This window comes from Clupea harengus, chromosome 11 (assembly GCF_900700415.2).
Source record: "Clupea harengus chromosome 11, Ch_v2.0.2, whole genome shotgun sequence".
NCBI classification, from domain to species: domain Eukaryota; kingdom Metazoa; phylum Chordata; class Actinopteri; order Clupeiformes; family Clupeidae; genus Clupea; species Clupea harengus.
In genome coordinates, this window is record NC_045162.1 from 4,406,001 (window position 1) to 4,420,711 (window position 14,711).

At 40.0% G+C, this 14,711-nt stretch overlaps 1 protein-coding gene across 2 annotated transcripts; it reads right to left on the reverse strand.

Annotated features, from left to right (window-relative positions):
• Positions 1-349: 349 nt before the first annotated feature.
• LOC116222382 (phospholipase A2 inhibitor and Ly6/PLAUR domain-containing protein-like) lies at positions 350-14,468 on the reverse strand. Of its 2 annotated transcripts, none has more exons than XM_042709034.1 (5): positions 14,222-14,468; positions 13,943-14,059; positions 13,582-13,725; positions 13,282-13,392; positions 350-749 (listed from the first exon to the last, which is right to left on the reverse strand). In XM_042709034.1, the coding sequence occupies exons 1-5, from the start codon at positions 14,268-14,270 to the stop codon at positions 454-456; spliced, it is 717 nt and encodes a 238-aa protein (XP_042564968.1). In that variant the 5' UTR covers positions 14,271-14,468; the 3' UTR covers positions 350-453. The 2 variants fall into 2 exon arrangements, with proteins under 2 accessions (XP_042564968.1, XP_031432011.1); XM_031576151.2 differs by lacking the exon at positions 350-749 and adding an exon at positions 12,752-13,055 and having other exon boundaries at positions 14,222-14,457.
• Between the last annotated feature and the right edge of the window lie 243 nt (positions 14,469-14,711).

The following is a 14,711-nucleotide window of genomic DNA, read 5'->3' on the forward strand; positions in this document are numbered from 1 at the left end:
CATCCCACTGTTTAATTCTAAGAAAAAACTATCAATTGAAACCCATCAATTATTCAGGTGAGTTCCAAGTTCACATAAAATGAACAATCACACCACATGTAAATTGTTCATTGTTTCAATTAAAGGGACACTTTGGGATTTTTGAACCTAGGCCATAGCAAGATGTGATGAGTGTCCTGTAATGTTCATCTTGAACGAAGAAATTGCTTAATGACCACTTGTTTTCTTCCTAAATGGATTTAAACATTTAAGAAAGCGGACGTGATATAAATGTGTCCAGTAGTTATTTAAATAGTTTCTGAAATATTAAGAGCACATGAATGAAAACAAACACATGCTAACACATAAATGAAAACAAATCTTTGTTTATTTACTTTAACAGCCATTAACAAGTTTGTGTTGAAAATAGCAGCCCATCTCCAAGCAGAGGAGTCACCCTGAGATGAAGCCAGCTCAGTGGAAGAGCAGAACAGAGCCCAGGGGCCACAGCAGGAACAGGACACTGTGTGTAGCACTGCAGGCACTCGAGGCAACTCCAACACTCTGTGTAGCAGGCGAGGCACTCGAGGCAACTCCAACACTCTGTGTAGCAGGCGAGGCACTCGAGGCAATTCCATTACCGTTGCACAGATTCCCCTCACAGCAGGTCACTTCCGCAGACAACGAGCCCAGCGACTGTGAAGCCCCTCCAGAGCACATACTTTGGGTAGCACAGCCCTTTACGGTAGAGCTCTGTCCAGCTGCACTAACTAGTGGTGGAAGGGAAAAACAGAAGGGAGGGAGAGAGAGTTAGAAACAATAATATATCAATACATAACAATATAGCAATGGATTACCTAATTAAAGTTATAGTTTTCCACTCTTACAGTGTTACATACCCTCGACTGGTATGCTCTTCTACTGTGTAGAAATATATTTTGCCATTTTGTTCAAAATACATAGTACTGCACACACCACACTCCCACAAATATACACACCTGTTGCAGAGAGACAGCGATCCTCATCACCGGCACATTGAACCATTTTTGAGCAGTCCGTCAACTCACAGCTGAAACACTGCCTCCCATTGGCCGTGCCAACTACTGGAGCTGAAAGATAAACCATGCTTTCATGTTCAGCTTTGTAGAATTTCTATTGTTTTACCCAAACAGGGCAGGAAGAATTGATTTGGGCATTAGATTAAGAAGACAATGACTAAATAGTTACTTTGATCCATAGCCTCCTTCCTGAACATTAGATTCATCATTAGATTCCATCAGCACAAAATAATTACCTGGAGGACTTCCGGTGTTGCAGTTGTCAGTGTTACAGCACAAGGTGCTCTGTGTGACCCTTACACTTCCAAAGTTCAGGGAACCATTGATACATTCACCAGATGGGCTGCAGCCTTTGACATTTACTTCAGCAGTTGAACCCCCTTCAAACAAACAACAACAAAAATTATGTAGTCATGAGGAAAACACAAACCCATAATCCAATTGATGGACCGATAGAAACCACAAAAAAAGAAAGAAGTCTAGACTTCAGTGTAAGGAAGTTAAGCTTCTCTCTTTATCTACAGTAAAAACTTTTTTATAAAAAATGTATTCAATCAACTGTCAGTGTTTGTCAAAGTGAAGGGTACAGTTTCTCACCTGCTACAGTTGCAGCGGTGGCGCTGGCACACGAGTCAGCACCTGTGGGACACTGCTGTGAGGGTCCACTGCAAGATCCACCCACATTAGTGCATGTAATGCACTGCAGTCCTTTTGCTAGGGATGATTAAAGTTTAAGTTGATTTTGAAGTTATTTTGTCTAAAGCAACTTAATGTGCTACATGAGCTAAATGTGCTACATGAACTAAAATAACTAAATGAACAAGGAATTGATGTGTTTCGCCCCTGTCACATTTCAACAGATGACTTCATTTTCAGTTGACATAATTTTCTTACCTTAAGACACAAGCAGGCACATCACAGCAAAAATGACTTCAATCACCATCTTGACAGTAAATAGTTCAGCGTACATGTGTTGTTCTATATATTGGTGTCTTTATTGATGGGAGGGTCCATCAGTCAAAATGAAAGTGAACTTCTCCATGTAACACGGCATCTGGTAAAACTGGGATTTTAATTTGCATTCGATAGAGGAAGATATCACTGTAGGTACAATGGGTGCCAGCCTCACATGGGCATCAGAATGACGAAGATACCTTACCTTGTGATCGGGTGCCGGATAAATGTGGGTGTAATTGCGCATAAACAGTAACACTGTGTTCACGAGGGCCACCAAGATAACATTGGTATTATCCTGACAACAGCACCAATATGTTGCTAATCTCACCCAATTGGACAGGCATCAACCATTCAACACATCAGCAGATCAATTGAACACATGGGGGCGCCACACATCTAATCACACACGGTCAAGAAATCATTATCAGTTAATGTAACCCGTGTTGCCATGGAGCTCTCTGTTCCCTTGGAAATTATCACATCAGTCTTTCAGTTCCTTATTTTACTAAAAACCATTAGAGCAATAGAGCGACCAAAAGTGATATGTTCTGCTTGTCACATTATATTACAAAATGAAAATGCATTCATCTGTAACCTGAGCAGTGCCATCTGGAATGAATCGGGTCAGGGCCTTATCCTTTTGCTGAGAGCGGCTAGATTAATATTGTTCAACACATGATTGCATATATATTAGGGATTTTATTATCAATTACTTCCTCTGTCCACTTAGAATAGAGCCGAGCAAACCTAGAGGCAGCTGACCTATCAGTCATTTCTCAGAGCATTAACAGTACACTTGACAGAGGTGTGAGATTACTCCATACATTTCAACAAAGCACAGATGTGTGACACACACGTGTTAATAATCCCACACATCGTTGCTTTTAAAGATGTGTGGTCTGTGTGGTCGCCTGGGGAGGGTGCAGCTGTGGAGAGTGGCAGAGGGCCGTGGCTTGTGGCATGCAGTGAGCAGGTAACAGCAGCTGGTGGGGGGATGCAGGAATAATGACTGACTAACTAAAGTCAAGAATGAAACATAAAGCCATGATACTGTAACAGACTTGGTTATATATCAGGAGATTAGAGTAAAATGAATGCATTTAATCCCTATAGGAGGCAAATGGCAGACAGTGATATGTAAGAAAAGGACGTTTATTCTGGGGTTGAGGCAGCATCTGTCGTTGTAAGAAAAAGGAAGTTTTTTTTTGTGGTTGGATGCAGCAATCATCTTTATTCCAGTTAAGTGTAGTAACGAAGCACGTGGAACATGCTATATATCAGGTGAGTATGGAGATTAGAGTAAAATTAATGCATTTATTCCTTATAGGAGGCATATGCAGACCCAGTGATACAATGGATGTGAAAAGGTCAAAGGTCACTTCATCACTTCAGACAAACATGTAGGTGGTCCCCCATAGACTACATTACCCAGAGTCCCCTTATCACTTTTATTCCTTATCTACATTTCATTGACTCAGCATTGCTCCCAGCAAGGTGATAAAAAAGGGTGACGCATTTTTTCCCTTTTAAAAACAGCGACAAACCCGAATATCTCTCTCTCGCGCGTTGGTTTTTGCAGCAGTGAATTCCATTCACAAATAGAGATACCTGACTCTACAGAAGAATCTTCCTCAGGACAAAGGACGACGTAACGACGACACGTAGCCCATAGAACTTCTGATCAAATTTCCAATCTACTTGAAATCGTTTAGTTGTAGAGTTTACATCGATAGTACTACTGCAGCCCAGCAGTTTATTGAATAAGAGAAGGCGACCGGTTCCCTCCTCATCTATTCATGTCGACAAAAATAACTTTCATTCCCTTCGAGACTCATTTGACGAACACAGGCCGTCCTGAGTTTCAGCTGACGAGCTGAGAAGGTGCCGGCAATTCCACGTCCTGCGTTCCACGCTGCTCATCGGAAGTCCCGCAGAAAACATCTTGGTCGCCATGCAAGAGCGATCCAAGTAAGGCTAATATCTGGGCAGAACTTAGTTTTATATGTATGTGTTAATCTATGTGAGAAGTGTTGTTATTTTATTTCGTTAAGATCTAAATGCAATCTGAAATTCACAGTCTTTGACCGCTGATAATCTTGCTTGGTTCTTTTGCTATTGTTAGATAGATTTGTGCATGCACCATCTCTCTCTCTCTCTCTCTCTCTCTAACTCCCTTTACATCACCACCTGAACATATACACGCATACATCGCGATTTCAGTGTTGTTAAATATCTTGTATTTAATTAAGGCCTAGCTTGGATTTAGTCCTTAAGGCAAGAATCCTTTGTTCAGGCATTCATTACATTCTGTGCACCTCCCCCCAACTAAATTGGCGCCTAAGAAACATAGAGTTCAGGTCTCGGACCCGCAGCCGCATCCGGTAACCATTCCCAATCTAGTCGGTGCCTGACGCACTCTTTACTTCACGCACACAGCATCTATCGCCTGTGCGCTTGCGCATAGCCTCCCTCTCACTTCCCCCATCTCTCCATTGAGCGCGACCGCGTTCACTCGCAACTGCGCATACCCACACACGCACCCGCTCCACACACACACCACATACAGAGACGAGGGAGCTACACTGTTAGCCCCAATTTCTTATCAAGTCTACTGTACTTAAAAATTTAATTACAGTGCCACTTAAAAAATGTAAGTTTTATGACAATACTACTAAATGTTAAGTATATTTTACTAAGTGTGATGACATTACTACAAGTCTCTAAGTTATATTCTACCAATTTGTAGATATAGTCGAATGTGTGAAATAACTTTAAGTGAAATGGCTTTAAATTACTGAGTTTTTTTCACTTAAAAGAATTTAAGTTTTATGACTACTAAATGTTAAGTATATTCTACTAAGTGTGAGGACATTACTACAAAATTGTAAGTACTTTTAGATATAGTCGAATGAGTAAACCTAAGTGTTAACTTAGGTTAAGTGGCTTTCCAATTACTGAGTTTTATTCACTTAAAGAATTAAAGTTTTATGATATTACTACCAAATGTTAAGTATATTGTACTAAGTGTAATGACATTACTACAAAATTCTAAGTACTTTGTAGATATAGTCGAATGAGTAAACATGTGTTAACTTAAGTTAAGTGGCTTTCAATTACTGAGTTTTAGTCATGACCAGAGTGCATTATGGGAATGTGAATGCTCTCGTTAGCTGAAAAGCATTAAGTAAATTAAGTCTGTAATTAATTTGGAAAAAAAAAAAACTACAAATCAAGCCGTGGTTAACCTAACGTGGTCACAACTTGAATGCGAAGCATGTTTAATTGAATCGCTCCTCTTGTTTTTTTATAATGTTTTGGAAGTGCAAGTACTGTCCTCATAGCTGTGAAAAGAGAGCACAGCTATTTAAACATTATAGACTACAGTAAAACATGGAAGTTAAGCGAGAACAGAGCCTTTTCCATGTTTATATCAGGAATGTCTGTGTACGTTCAGGTTATGCCTTAATTTGGGGAAATGCAAGCTGCCACAAGATGCAAGCTTACGAGTAGGTGCTAACTGGTTGCAATAATACAAAAATAAAAAAAAACGTTTATTTATTTATTTTTTAAGTTTTTGTATTTTTGGTTTTCTAAAAAGTGTTGAAATAAAAGTGAAATAAAAAACTTGTCATTTTGAACTTGTAATTAAGTGCATTGAACTTACACACTTAAGTGTAGTAATTATGCAAAGCGATTGTTATTGCAAAATATTTTAAGTGAAATCAACTTCGGAATTAAGTGCATTGAACTTAATGCTTTAAGTTTAATCACTTTGCAAAGCAGTTGATATTGCAATAGATTTTAAGTTAAATGTACTCAAGTTTTCATTAGACATTACTTGATGTTTTTAAGGCAACCACTTCCCTCAATTTTTTTAAATAAAAACTCAACTTATTGGGGCTTACAGTGTAGTAGTAGTGTTAATACATGTTAAATTGACTGAATTTAAGAATTTAACGTTAACAATCTCACTAACACACATGCACGGCATCATGGGGAAAAACCACATCACACACACTGTTACGAACTACAGACAAGTTAGTAGCAAAGATTGATGTAGCACGCAGAGACCGCTGGTTGTTCTAAGTGGTTTTATTAACCCTTAACTCAAAAAGGGTCTAAAGCAGGGGTTCTCAAACTTTTGCAAGCTGGGCCCCCCCAAAGCTGGTTAGGGGTAGTTGGGGCCCCCCCAGCGCGCGGCCCGTGGCCCGTCGCCACCACCCTCAACTACACCACCATATATAGATAGATAGATAGATAGCATATTGTTATTGATAGGCCTGACATGTCAAGGTTAGGCTATTGTTAGGCCCATACAGACAATTATTATAACTATTTATTATTATTGTTATTATTATTATTATCAGTAATAGTAGGCCTATTAGTAGGCTATTCATTATTATCACCATCATTATGTTATTATTATTATAATTAATGATTATCGACCAATTATTATTATTGTATTATTATCATAATAATAATTAGTGTTATTATTGCTATCATTTGGATACTGTTATTATTATGGGCCTCTTGTGATCTTTACAAAAAAAAATCCTACAGGTCTGTCAATGTGAGACATGAGCCTGCTTTGCACTGCAAAGGTTCTCAAATCTTGGGGCAATGTTTGACAAACATATCCTCAGGTCATCCTCGATCTGTGCGCGGTTGCGGTATTTAGTTTTGAGCGCAGTCAGTCTTGAAAAGCCTGCCTGGCACAAATATGTCGACGCGAAAAGGAGGAGCATTTTTAAGGCTATGTCGCAAAGCTGATCATTGCTATCCAGAATGACGAAATAGGGGAGATGCTTAAGTCTACTGTCACTCTTCAGCTGCTCTTTCATGTCTATTGACAGCTCGTCTGCTGAGCAGAGAAATGGATCCCGAACTTAGGCGAATGAACGGTAGTCCTCTTTGAAATAGGACCCAAACTGATTTCTGATATTCGGCGTGATACAATGTCATTTGACATAGGTATTGCGCTGAGTTTAGCTCCTATTCTACACGTCTTGCGCGGCCGGCAAAATCAGTGTTTCGGCAATTGTATGGGGTTGGCCAAGCTTAGCAATTCTATGAGCAACTACATTAGATGCCTCCAGACACTGCTTGGAGATGGTGGTTCGTTGTTGCTGGAGGCCATCACGTTCATGTTTAAAGAAGTCCACAGGCTTCTCTTTCTGACTTTTACGAATCAGAAACGTGTCCATAGTTGTGTTTGTTTGCTGTTAATAAAGTTCTAATTTCAACGTCTGTTCTTGTATGTGTGGTTGTGAACGACACGAATAATGGATAAGGATAAGGCTGTGCTAGGCAATGATTCCTAACAAAACTAACTGTACACAATGTAGACAGGGACAGCACAAAATAGTATTCAAGTGCTGGTGTTTTATTTGTTGCAACACGGTGGATGATACAAAAATGTAAAGGTAGGTGTTAAGGAGAAAAGGGCTAGCTGCAGTTGGAAGAAGGTAGCTAGCTAGGATAGCTCTCGGGGCTACGAGCTTTTTCAAAAGACTGTGGAGCAAATTACTCCTTAGAATAGGCTACGAATAGACCTACTGCAAGCGCAGTAAGGTATTACTAAGGAAGCAGTGAGTCTTCAAAAAGACTGTTTATAAAGCAATGAATATCTGAATGATACAGGAAACAAGAGAAATTGAACAAACTCTGCAGAGTGTCGTCAGGGTGAGCGCTTACCAATGCCTGCAGGGTTTTTTTTATACTCGGAAACTTAGGTGCAACTCGTGTTCAAATGATAAAACTCTGTTTTGATTGGTGGATCAGGAGCAAAACCGTATTTGATTTGTTTGGGTCAGTCCAGCCCCTTGCATTTCGCCACTGAGGGAGCTTTCACTAACCAGTGACAGGTCGGCGGTAGTTTTTTTTTTTTTTCTCCGTCTGTGACATCGCGCCCCCCCTGGAGAATGTTCCCCCACTTTGAGAACCACTGGTCTAAAGAGACCACAGGTGTAACACAGACGCCAAACGGGCAAGCAAATGCTAGTAAGGCAGACACAAACTGCAACAAAGGACCTTCTAGTCCACAAAAGCTGGGGCCAGGCAGCACGGTGAGGCTGCGCAATGTTCCAACAGAATCAAGTTGGTCAAAGGCCCGAATGTCCACGAAAAGCTAAATCCAAAAATGATTGCGTCCAACATAATGACGATCTCCTAGGCGTGGTTCCTTGTGATGCAATGAGGCAGCCCTTAAGCGTCGGCCAATGATGACCTCAATTTACTAAATGGGAAAAAGACGTGACAAACAGGGCACACAACTAAAACAATATTAACTCACCACCAGGGTGGGCCAAACTCGCTTGGGAAAAATAACTTAAAAAAAAATAGGTTCGTAACAGACACACCAGGAAGCAAGCACACGTCATAATCTGGTCATAATGCATTTGCAATACAACTGTTTTAGGTTCCATAGGGGGTGCCAAACACCTGTTTAAAAGTCAGCTTTCAGGGCATTGGTCAGGCAGTCTCTTTGGGTAGAGCCATTTACACATGGCTGAATTGTGTGTTTTGAGCCTGTTTTATCTGCCTGTTGGTGCATCAACAAGTATTTTGTATTTTGGCAGCTGGGGCAAGAATTGGGGAGATGATGGCTACATCCACATCAAGAAGGGTAAAAATGTTTGTGGCATCGCCAACATGGCCAGCTATCCAGTTGGTTGACGACCGCTTTGCTGAAGTCAATCGACAGAGATTTCCATAACTTTTCATGACGCCCTTGATGTTACACAGATTTGTGTGTCTCCTCTCCTTTAAAGAAAATAAATGCTTTGCGCTTCTTGCCTATTTGTCTCATTTTGTTTTTGTGTCAATCCCTCCACTAATAACCATTTGTACTGGACCTCATGACCATTTGCATTGTTTATTTATGAATGAGGTAGTAAGCATAATATGCAAGGCATTGCATTTCCAAATGTGAATTTCATCAAGACAATTAGAGAGTAAAGAGTAATTTGAGTAATTAGAAAGTAAAGAGATATCTGAAACAACAATAAATGTAATTGCAAGGCATGTTATATTTTTGGAGTCTAGATTTTGTATTATCTGATTATAACTAAAACAGTAAAGAAAAGAAAATATTTAACTTGCACCATTTTATATCGACTTTAACACTTGTCTAAAAAAAACGGGACTGTTGTTTTACTTGTCAGTTTAGTACCATCTTAACAAGTAAAACAGTCTTCAACTTGGACCTGTAAGTAACGTATGAAGAGCTTGGGTAAATTGAGGGAGTTTAGCAAAATAACAATGAAAGTAATTTAGTTATGGGCACAGAGACGTTATATACATACAAAAACATTTTTGGTTTGGTTCATAACCTCAATATGTCATTATCAGTTAACGTAACCTGTGTTGTAAAGCATATTTGTACTTGTGATCATGTTGCAATTGAGCACTGTGCTTCCTCAGAAATGACACTGCTGCAACCAGGGCTTGAAGAAATCTGAAGAAATCATTATCAGTTAATGTAACCCGTGTTGCCATGGAGCTCTCTGCTCCCTTGGAAATGATCACATCAGTCGTTTCAGTTCCTTATTTTACTAAAAACCATTAGAGCAATAGAGCGATCAAAAGTGATATGTTCTGCTTGTCACATTATATTACAAAATGAAAATGCATTCATCTGTAACCTGAGCAGTGCCATTTGGAATGAATCGGGTCTAGCCTACATTACAACTTAATTAGGACAGCTAGGGTGAAGCCTACTTCAGTGTACAAGCAGGTTGTTCCTTGGTAGCATAGAATATCAGGGACAGGAAGGGGTGTGCGTAAATAGAACACCCACCGTAACACTGAATGATAAACCGCACCCATCAGCAGGCAAGGCAAGATCCCACCCTGTGTGAGCGTGTATGTGTGTGGAAAAAAAATAGGCCAACCTAACCTAAGTTGGGCAATGCCCAACCATTAAACTTAAAAACCAGTTTGCCTGTCACTTTTTTTTGTGGGTACCTGTTATTCTTAAGCTTATAGTATCCATTGACATGAATTCACTCCATATTAAATTATTTGCGCAAATGTCCTTATTCACACCATTGCCATAATACACCATTTCACATGTTTTACTACCGCACCTGAAACATATACACAACGAATGAACAAAATCTATTGATGCAATTTAGAGAAATCTTTGTTTAAAACTCCAACCCTGTCTGAAGCTCATAGTCACATTTTGCTCCCAATCTCGAATACAAAGCATAACCATTACACTTTTGTAATACACTACCACACCTGAAACATTAAAAAATCTAGAATTTAGAGAAATCTTTGTTCAAAACTTTAGCCCAGTGTCATAGACAGCAGCATTTTGTACCCTCCCTCGAACGGAGAGTATAATGCCTACAACATTGCACTTATAATACATACCACACCTGAAAGATGCATACACACACACACACACACACACACACACACACACACACACACACACACAGAGTCATGAATGGCAGCACCACCAGAGTAGGTACGCACACGTAAGAAATACCCAAAATAGATTTGTTGTTAACGTGTTTTTTTACACAAAGAATTAAGAATTAAGAGAAATCTTTGTTCAGAACTTCAGCCCGATGTCATAGAGTCTAAGACGGCAACATTTGGTGCCCTTCCTCGAACGGAGAGCATAATGCCTACACCAATGCACTTATAATACACACCGGTGCCAAATACCAATAAGTATTAAAGGTGTGTTACTGCAGGTTACTTTAGTTTTCGTAAATAACTGTCAGTGAGAAGGATGCCCTTTTTAGCTTGAGTACCTGTCCCCCAATTCTCTGTGTGCGTCCCTGATTTTGATGGTGTGAATGGAACGGAGAAGTGTAAAGCATTCTAGTTTCCCATATCCGTTCGAGTTTACCCCTTTAGACAGCAGCACCCCCCCAATCAACAGGCAGCACCCTCCAATGGTTACAATAAACACATCTAAAACAGTTCCAAATCTCATGGAGGGTGTTATGTGTATATGTGTATTAAGTCCCTCTATATTATATTTGTTAAACTCATATTTACCACATGAACAGAAACCAGCGAGCCAGCCTGTCAGAGATCTAAAGGAAAAGCAATTTGATATAAAGAATTAAATGCCAATAGACCAATCTCTGTCTTGATACCTGTTGCGCCCCTCCTCACCCCTGTTGCGCCCCTCCTCACCCCAACTGCTTGAGGTTTTGAGTAGAATATATATATATATATAAAAAAAAAAAAGATTTATTTCATGAAAACACAGTGCTCAACACTGTCCATTAACAACTCTAAACAAACTGTAAAATTGGGCATGAGAGGTTTAGAGCAGAATGGTTTAAGAAACTTTGGGTTGGGTTCCAGAGGTTTAAACATTGGGTAGTAGAGGTTTAGAGTAGACTAGATTCAGAAACATTGTGTGCAAGAAGTTTAAAACAGAGTAGATTAAAAAAACACAGGGTGTAGAGGTTTAGAGCAGAATAGAGTGAGAAAGACTGGATGATACCAGTGGTTTAGAGCAGAATAGATTCAGAAACACTGGATTATACTAGAGGTTTAGAGCAGAATAGATTCAGAAACACTGGATAATACTACATGTTTTCGAATGCCAATTCGGTACCCTTCGTCCAACTGCTCTGCAATACTCAGTCCTCCAAAGAGGTTTAGCTTCAGGCTGTTATTTAGATGGCTAAGGCCAGATTCATGCTTTTACATTTTTCAGTAAAGTGCTTTAGATCCCTTATTCCCGTTGTAATCCAGAGTGTTTCAGACCCAGGACTTTGGAACAACAAGGCAGGGGAACCAAAAAAATGCATTACTAACTGAACAACCAGCTAACCAACTCTGCTTAGCATAGAATGCAGGTTTGACGAGAAGCTCCGGGTGCTATCAATGGTCTGCGCAAGTTTGAGTGTTGGTGTGTGTGGCTATGCTAAGGCCAGTGAATGTGTAATCTGTGTGATTAAGGTAGAAGAGGGAAATGGTTAGTTATTAATGCAACACCCTGTGTCTCTGGGAAACAGTCCTAACAATAACCCTTGGATGGTGGAAGCCAACTACCAAATAACCCTGAATACATCCCAAAAGTCATGTTCGGCGAACAAAACAAATCAAATACATACCAACATCACTAGGAGGGAAACCAGGGAATACCAGACAGAGTGAAATGGTGGAACAGAAAGCCGCATCAAGTCAAAACCCAAAAGATGCTTACATTAGTTTTCAAGTCAAACCCCAGAAGATGATTAAATTCGTTTTATTATAGGAATAATCAATGGCACAAACACTTCAAAGGATGATTGCAACTGCGGTCCTACTACCCTCTGCAATGTTTTTTTTTTTTACACACACACAAACACACACTGTCTCTCTCACACACACACACACACAAACACACACTGTCTCTCACACACACACACACACACGCACTCTCCCTCTTTCTCTCTCTCTCTCTCTCTCTCTCTCTCACTGGTAATTATAAGGCAAAACTATCAATGGAAACCCATAAATGTTTCAGGTGAGTTCCAAGTTCACATAAAATGAACAATCACACCACATGTAAATTGTTCATTGTTTCAATTAAAGGGACACTTTGGGATTTTTGAACCTAGGCCCTAGCAAGATGTGATGAGCGTCCTGAAATTGCTTAATGACCACTTGTTTTCTTCCTAAATGGATTTAAACATTTAAGAAAGCGGACGTGATATAAATGTGTCCAGTAGTTATTTAAATAGTTTCTGAAATATTAAGAACACATGAATGAAAACAAACACATGCTAACACATGCATGAAAACAAATCTTTGTTTATTTGCTTTCACAGCCATTAACAAGTTTGTGTTGAAAATAGCAGCCCATCTCCAAGCAGAAGAATCACCCTGAGATGAAGCCAGCTCAGTGGAAGAGCAGAACAGAGCCCAGGGGCCACAGCAGGAACAGGACACTGTGTGTAGCCCTCCAGGCACTGTTGCACAGATTCCCCTTACAGCAGGTCACTTCCGCAGACACCGAGCCCAGCGACTGTGAAGCCCCTCCAGAGCACATACTTTGGGTGACACAGCCCTTTATGGTAGAGCTCTGTCCAGCTGCACTAACTAGTGGTGGAAGGGAAAACCAGAAGAGAGGGAGAGAGTTAGAAACAATCATATATCAATACATAACAATAAAGCAATAGATTACATAACTAAAGTTATACTTTTCCACTCTTACAGTGTTACATACCCTCGACTGGTATGCTCTTCTACCGTGTAGAAATATATTTTGCCATTTTGTTCAAAATACATAGTACTGCACACACCACACTCCCACAAATAAACACACCTGTTGCAGAGAGACAGCGATCCTCATCACCGGCACATTGAATCCTTGATGAGCAGTCCGCCGACTCACAGGTGAAACACTGCCTCCCATTGACCGTGCCAACTACTGGAGCTGAAAGATAAACCATGCTTTCATGTTCAGCTTTGTAGAATTTCTATTGTTTTACCCAAAAAGGGCAGGAACAATTGATTTGGGCATTAGATTAAGAAGACAATGACTAAATAGTCACTAAATTGATCCCATAGCCTCCTTCCTGAACATTAGATTCATCATTAGATTCCATCAGCACAAAATAAATACCTGGAGGACTTCCGGTGTTGCAGTTGTCAGTGTTACAGCACAAGGTGCTCTGTGTGACCCTTACACTTCCTAAGTTCAGGGAACCATTGATACATTGTGCAGATGGGGCGCAGCTTTTGACATTTACTTCAGCAGTTGAACCCCCTGCAAACAAACAACAACAAAAATGATGTAGTCATGAGGAAAACACAAACCCATAATCCAATTGATGGACCGATAGAAACCACACAAAAAGAAAGAAGTCTAGACTTCAGTGTAAGGAAGTTAAGCTTCTCTCTTTATCTACAGTAAAAACTTTTTTATAAAAAATGTATTCAATCAACTGTCAGTGTTTGTCAAAGTGAAGGGTACAGTTTCTCACCTGCTACAGTTGCAGCGGTGGCGCTGGCACACGAGTCAGCACCTGCGGGACACTGCTGTGAGTCTCCACTGCAAGATCCACCCACATTAGTGCATGTAATGCACTGCAGTCCTTTTGCTAGGGATGATTAAAGTTTAAGTTGATTTTTAAGTTATTTTGTCCAAAGCAACTAAATGTGCTACATGTTCTAAAAGAACTAAATGAACAAAGAATTAGTGTGTCTTGCCCCTGTCACATTTCAACAGATTACTTCATTTTCAGATGACATAATTTTCTTACCTTGAGACACAAGCAGGCACATCGCAACAAAAATGACTTCAATCACCATCTTGACGGTATATTGTTCAACGTAGATGTCTCTGCCTTTATATTGGTCTCTGCATTGATGGGAGGGTCCATCAGTCAAAATGAAACTGTACTTCTCCACGTGAAATGAAAGTGAACTTTTCTTTGTGAAATGAAAGTGAACTTCTCCTCGTGATATGAAAGTGAACTTTTCCTTCTCTCAACAAGGCATCTGGTAAAACTGATATGGAACTAGGGAACTAGTGATAGATAGTGAGGAGGCAGACCTTTCCTAAAACTATATGTTATGTGTTGTGTCCGTATTGTAACTAAAATTAATTTGTCATGTCTTTGTTTCCCCTCGTGTCAGTCGGCACGTGTCCTGAACGAGCGAGTTGTGTTGGTACATTACATTTTACATTGGTAGAAGACAACATGTGCAAACATTGTTACATTACATTTTACATTGGTCAACAGGTCTGTG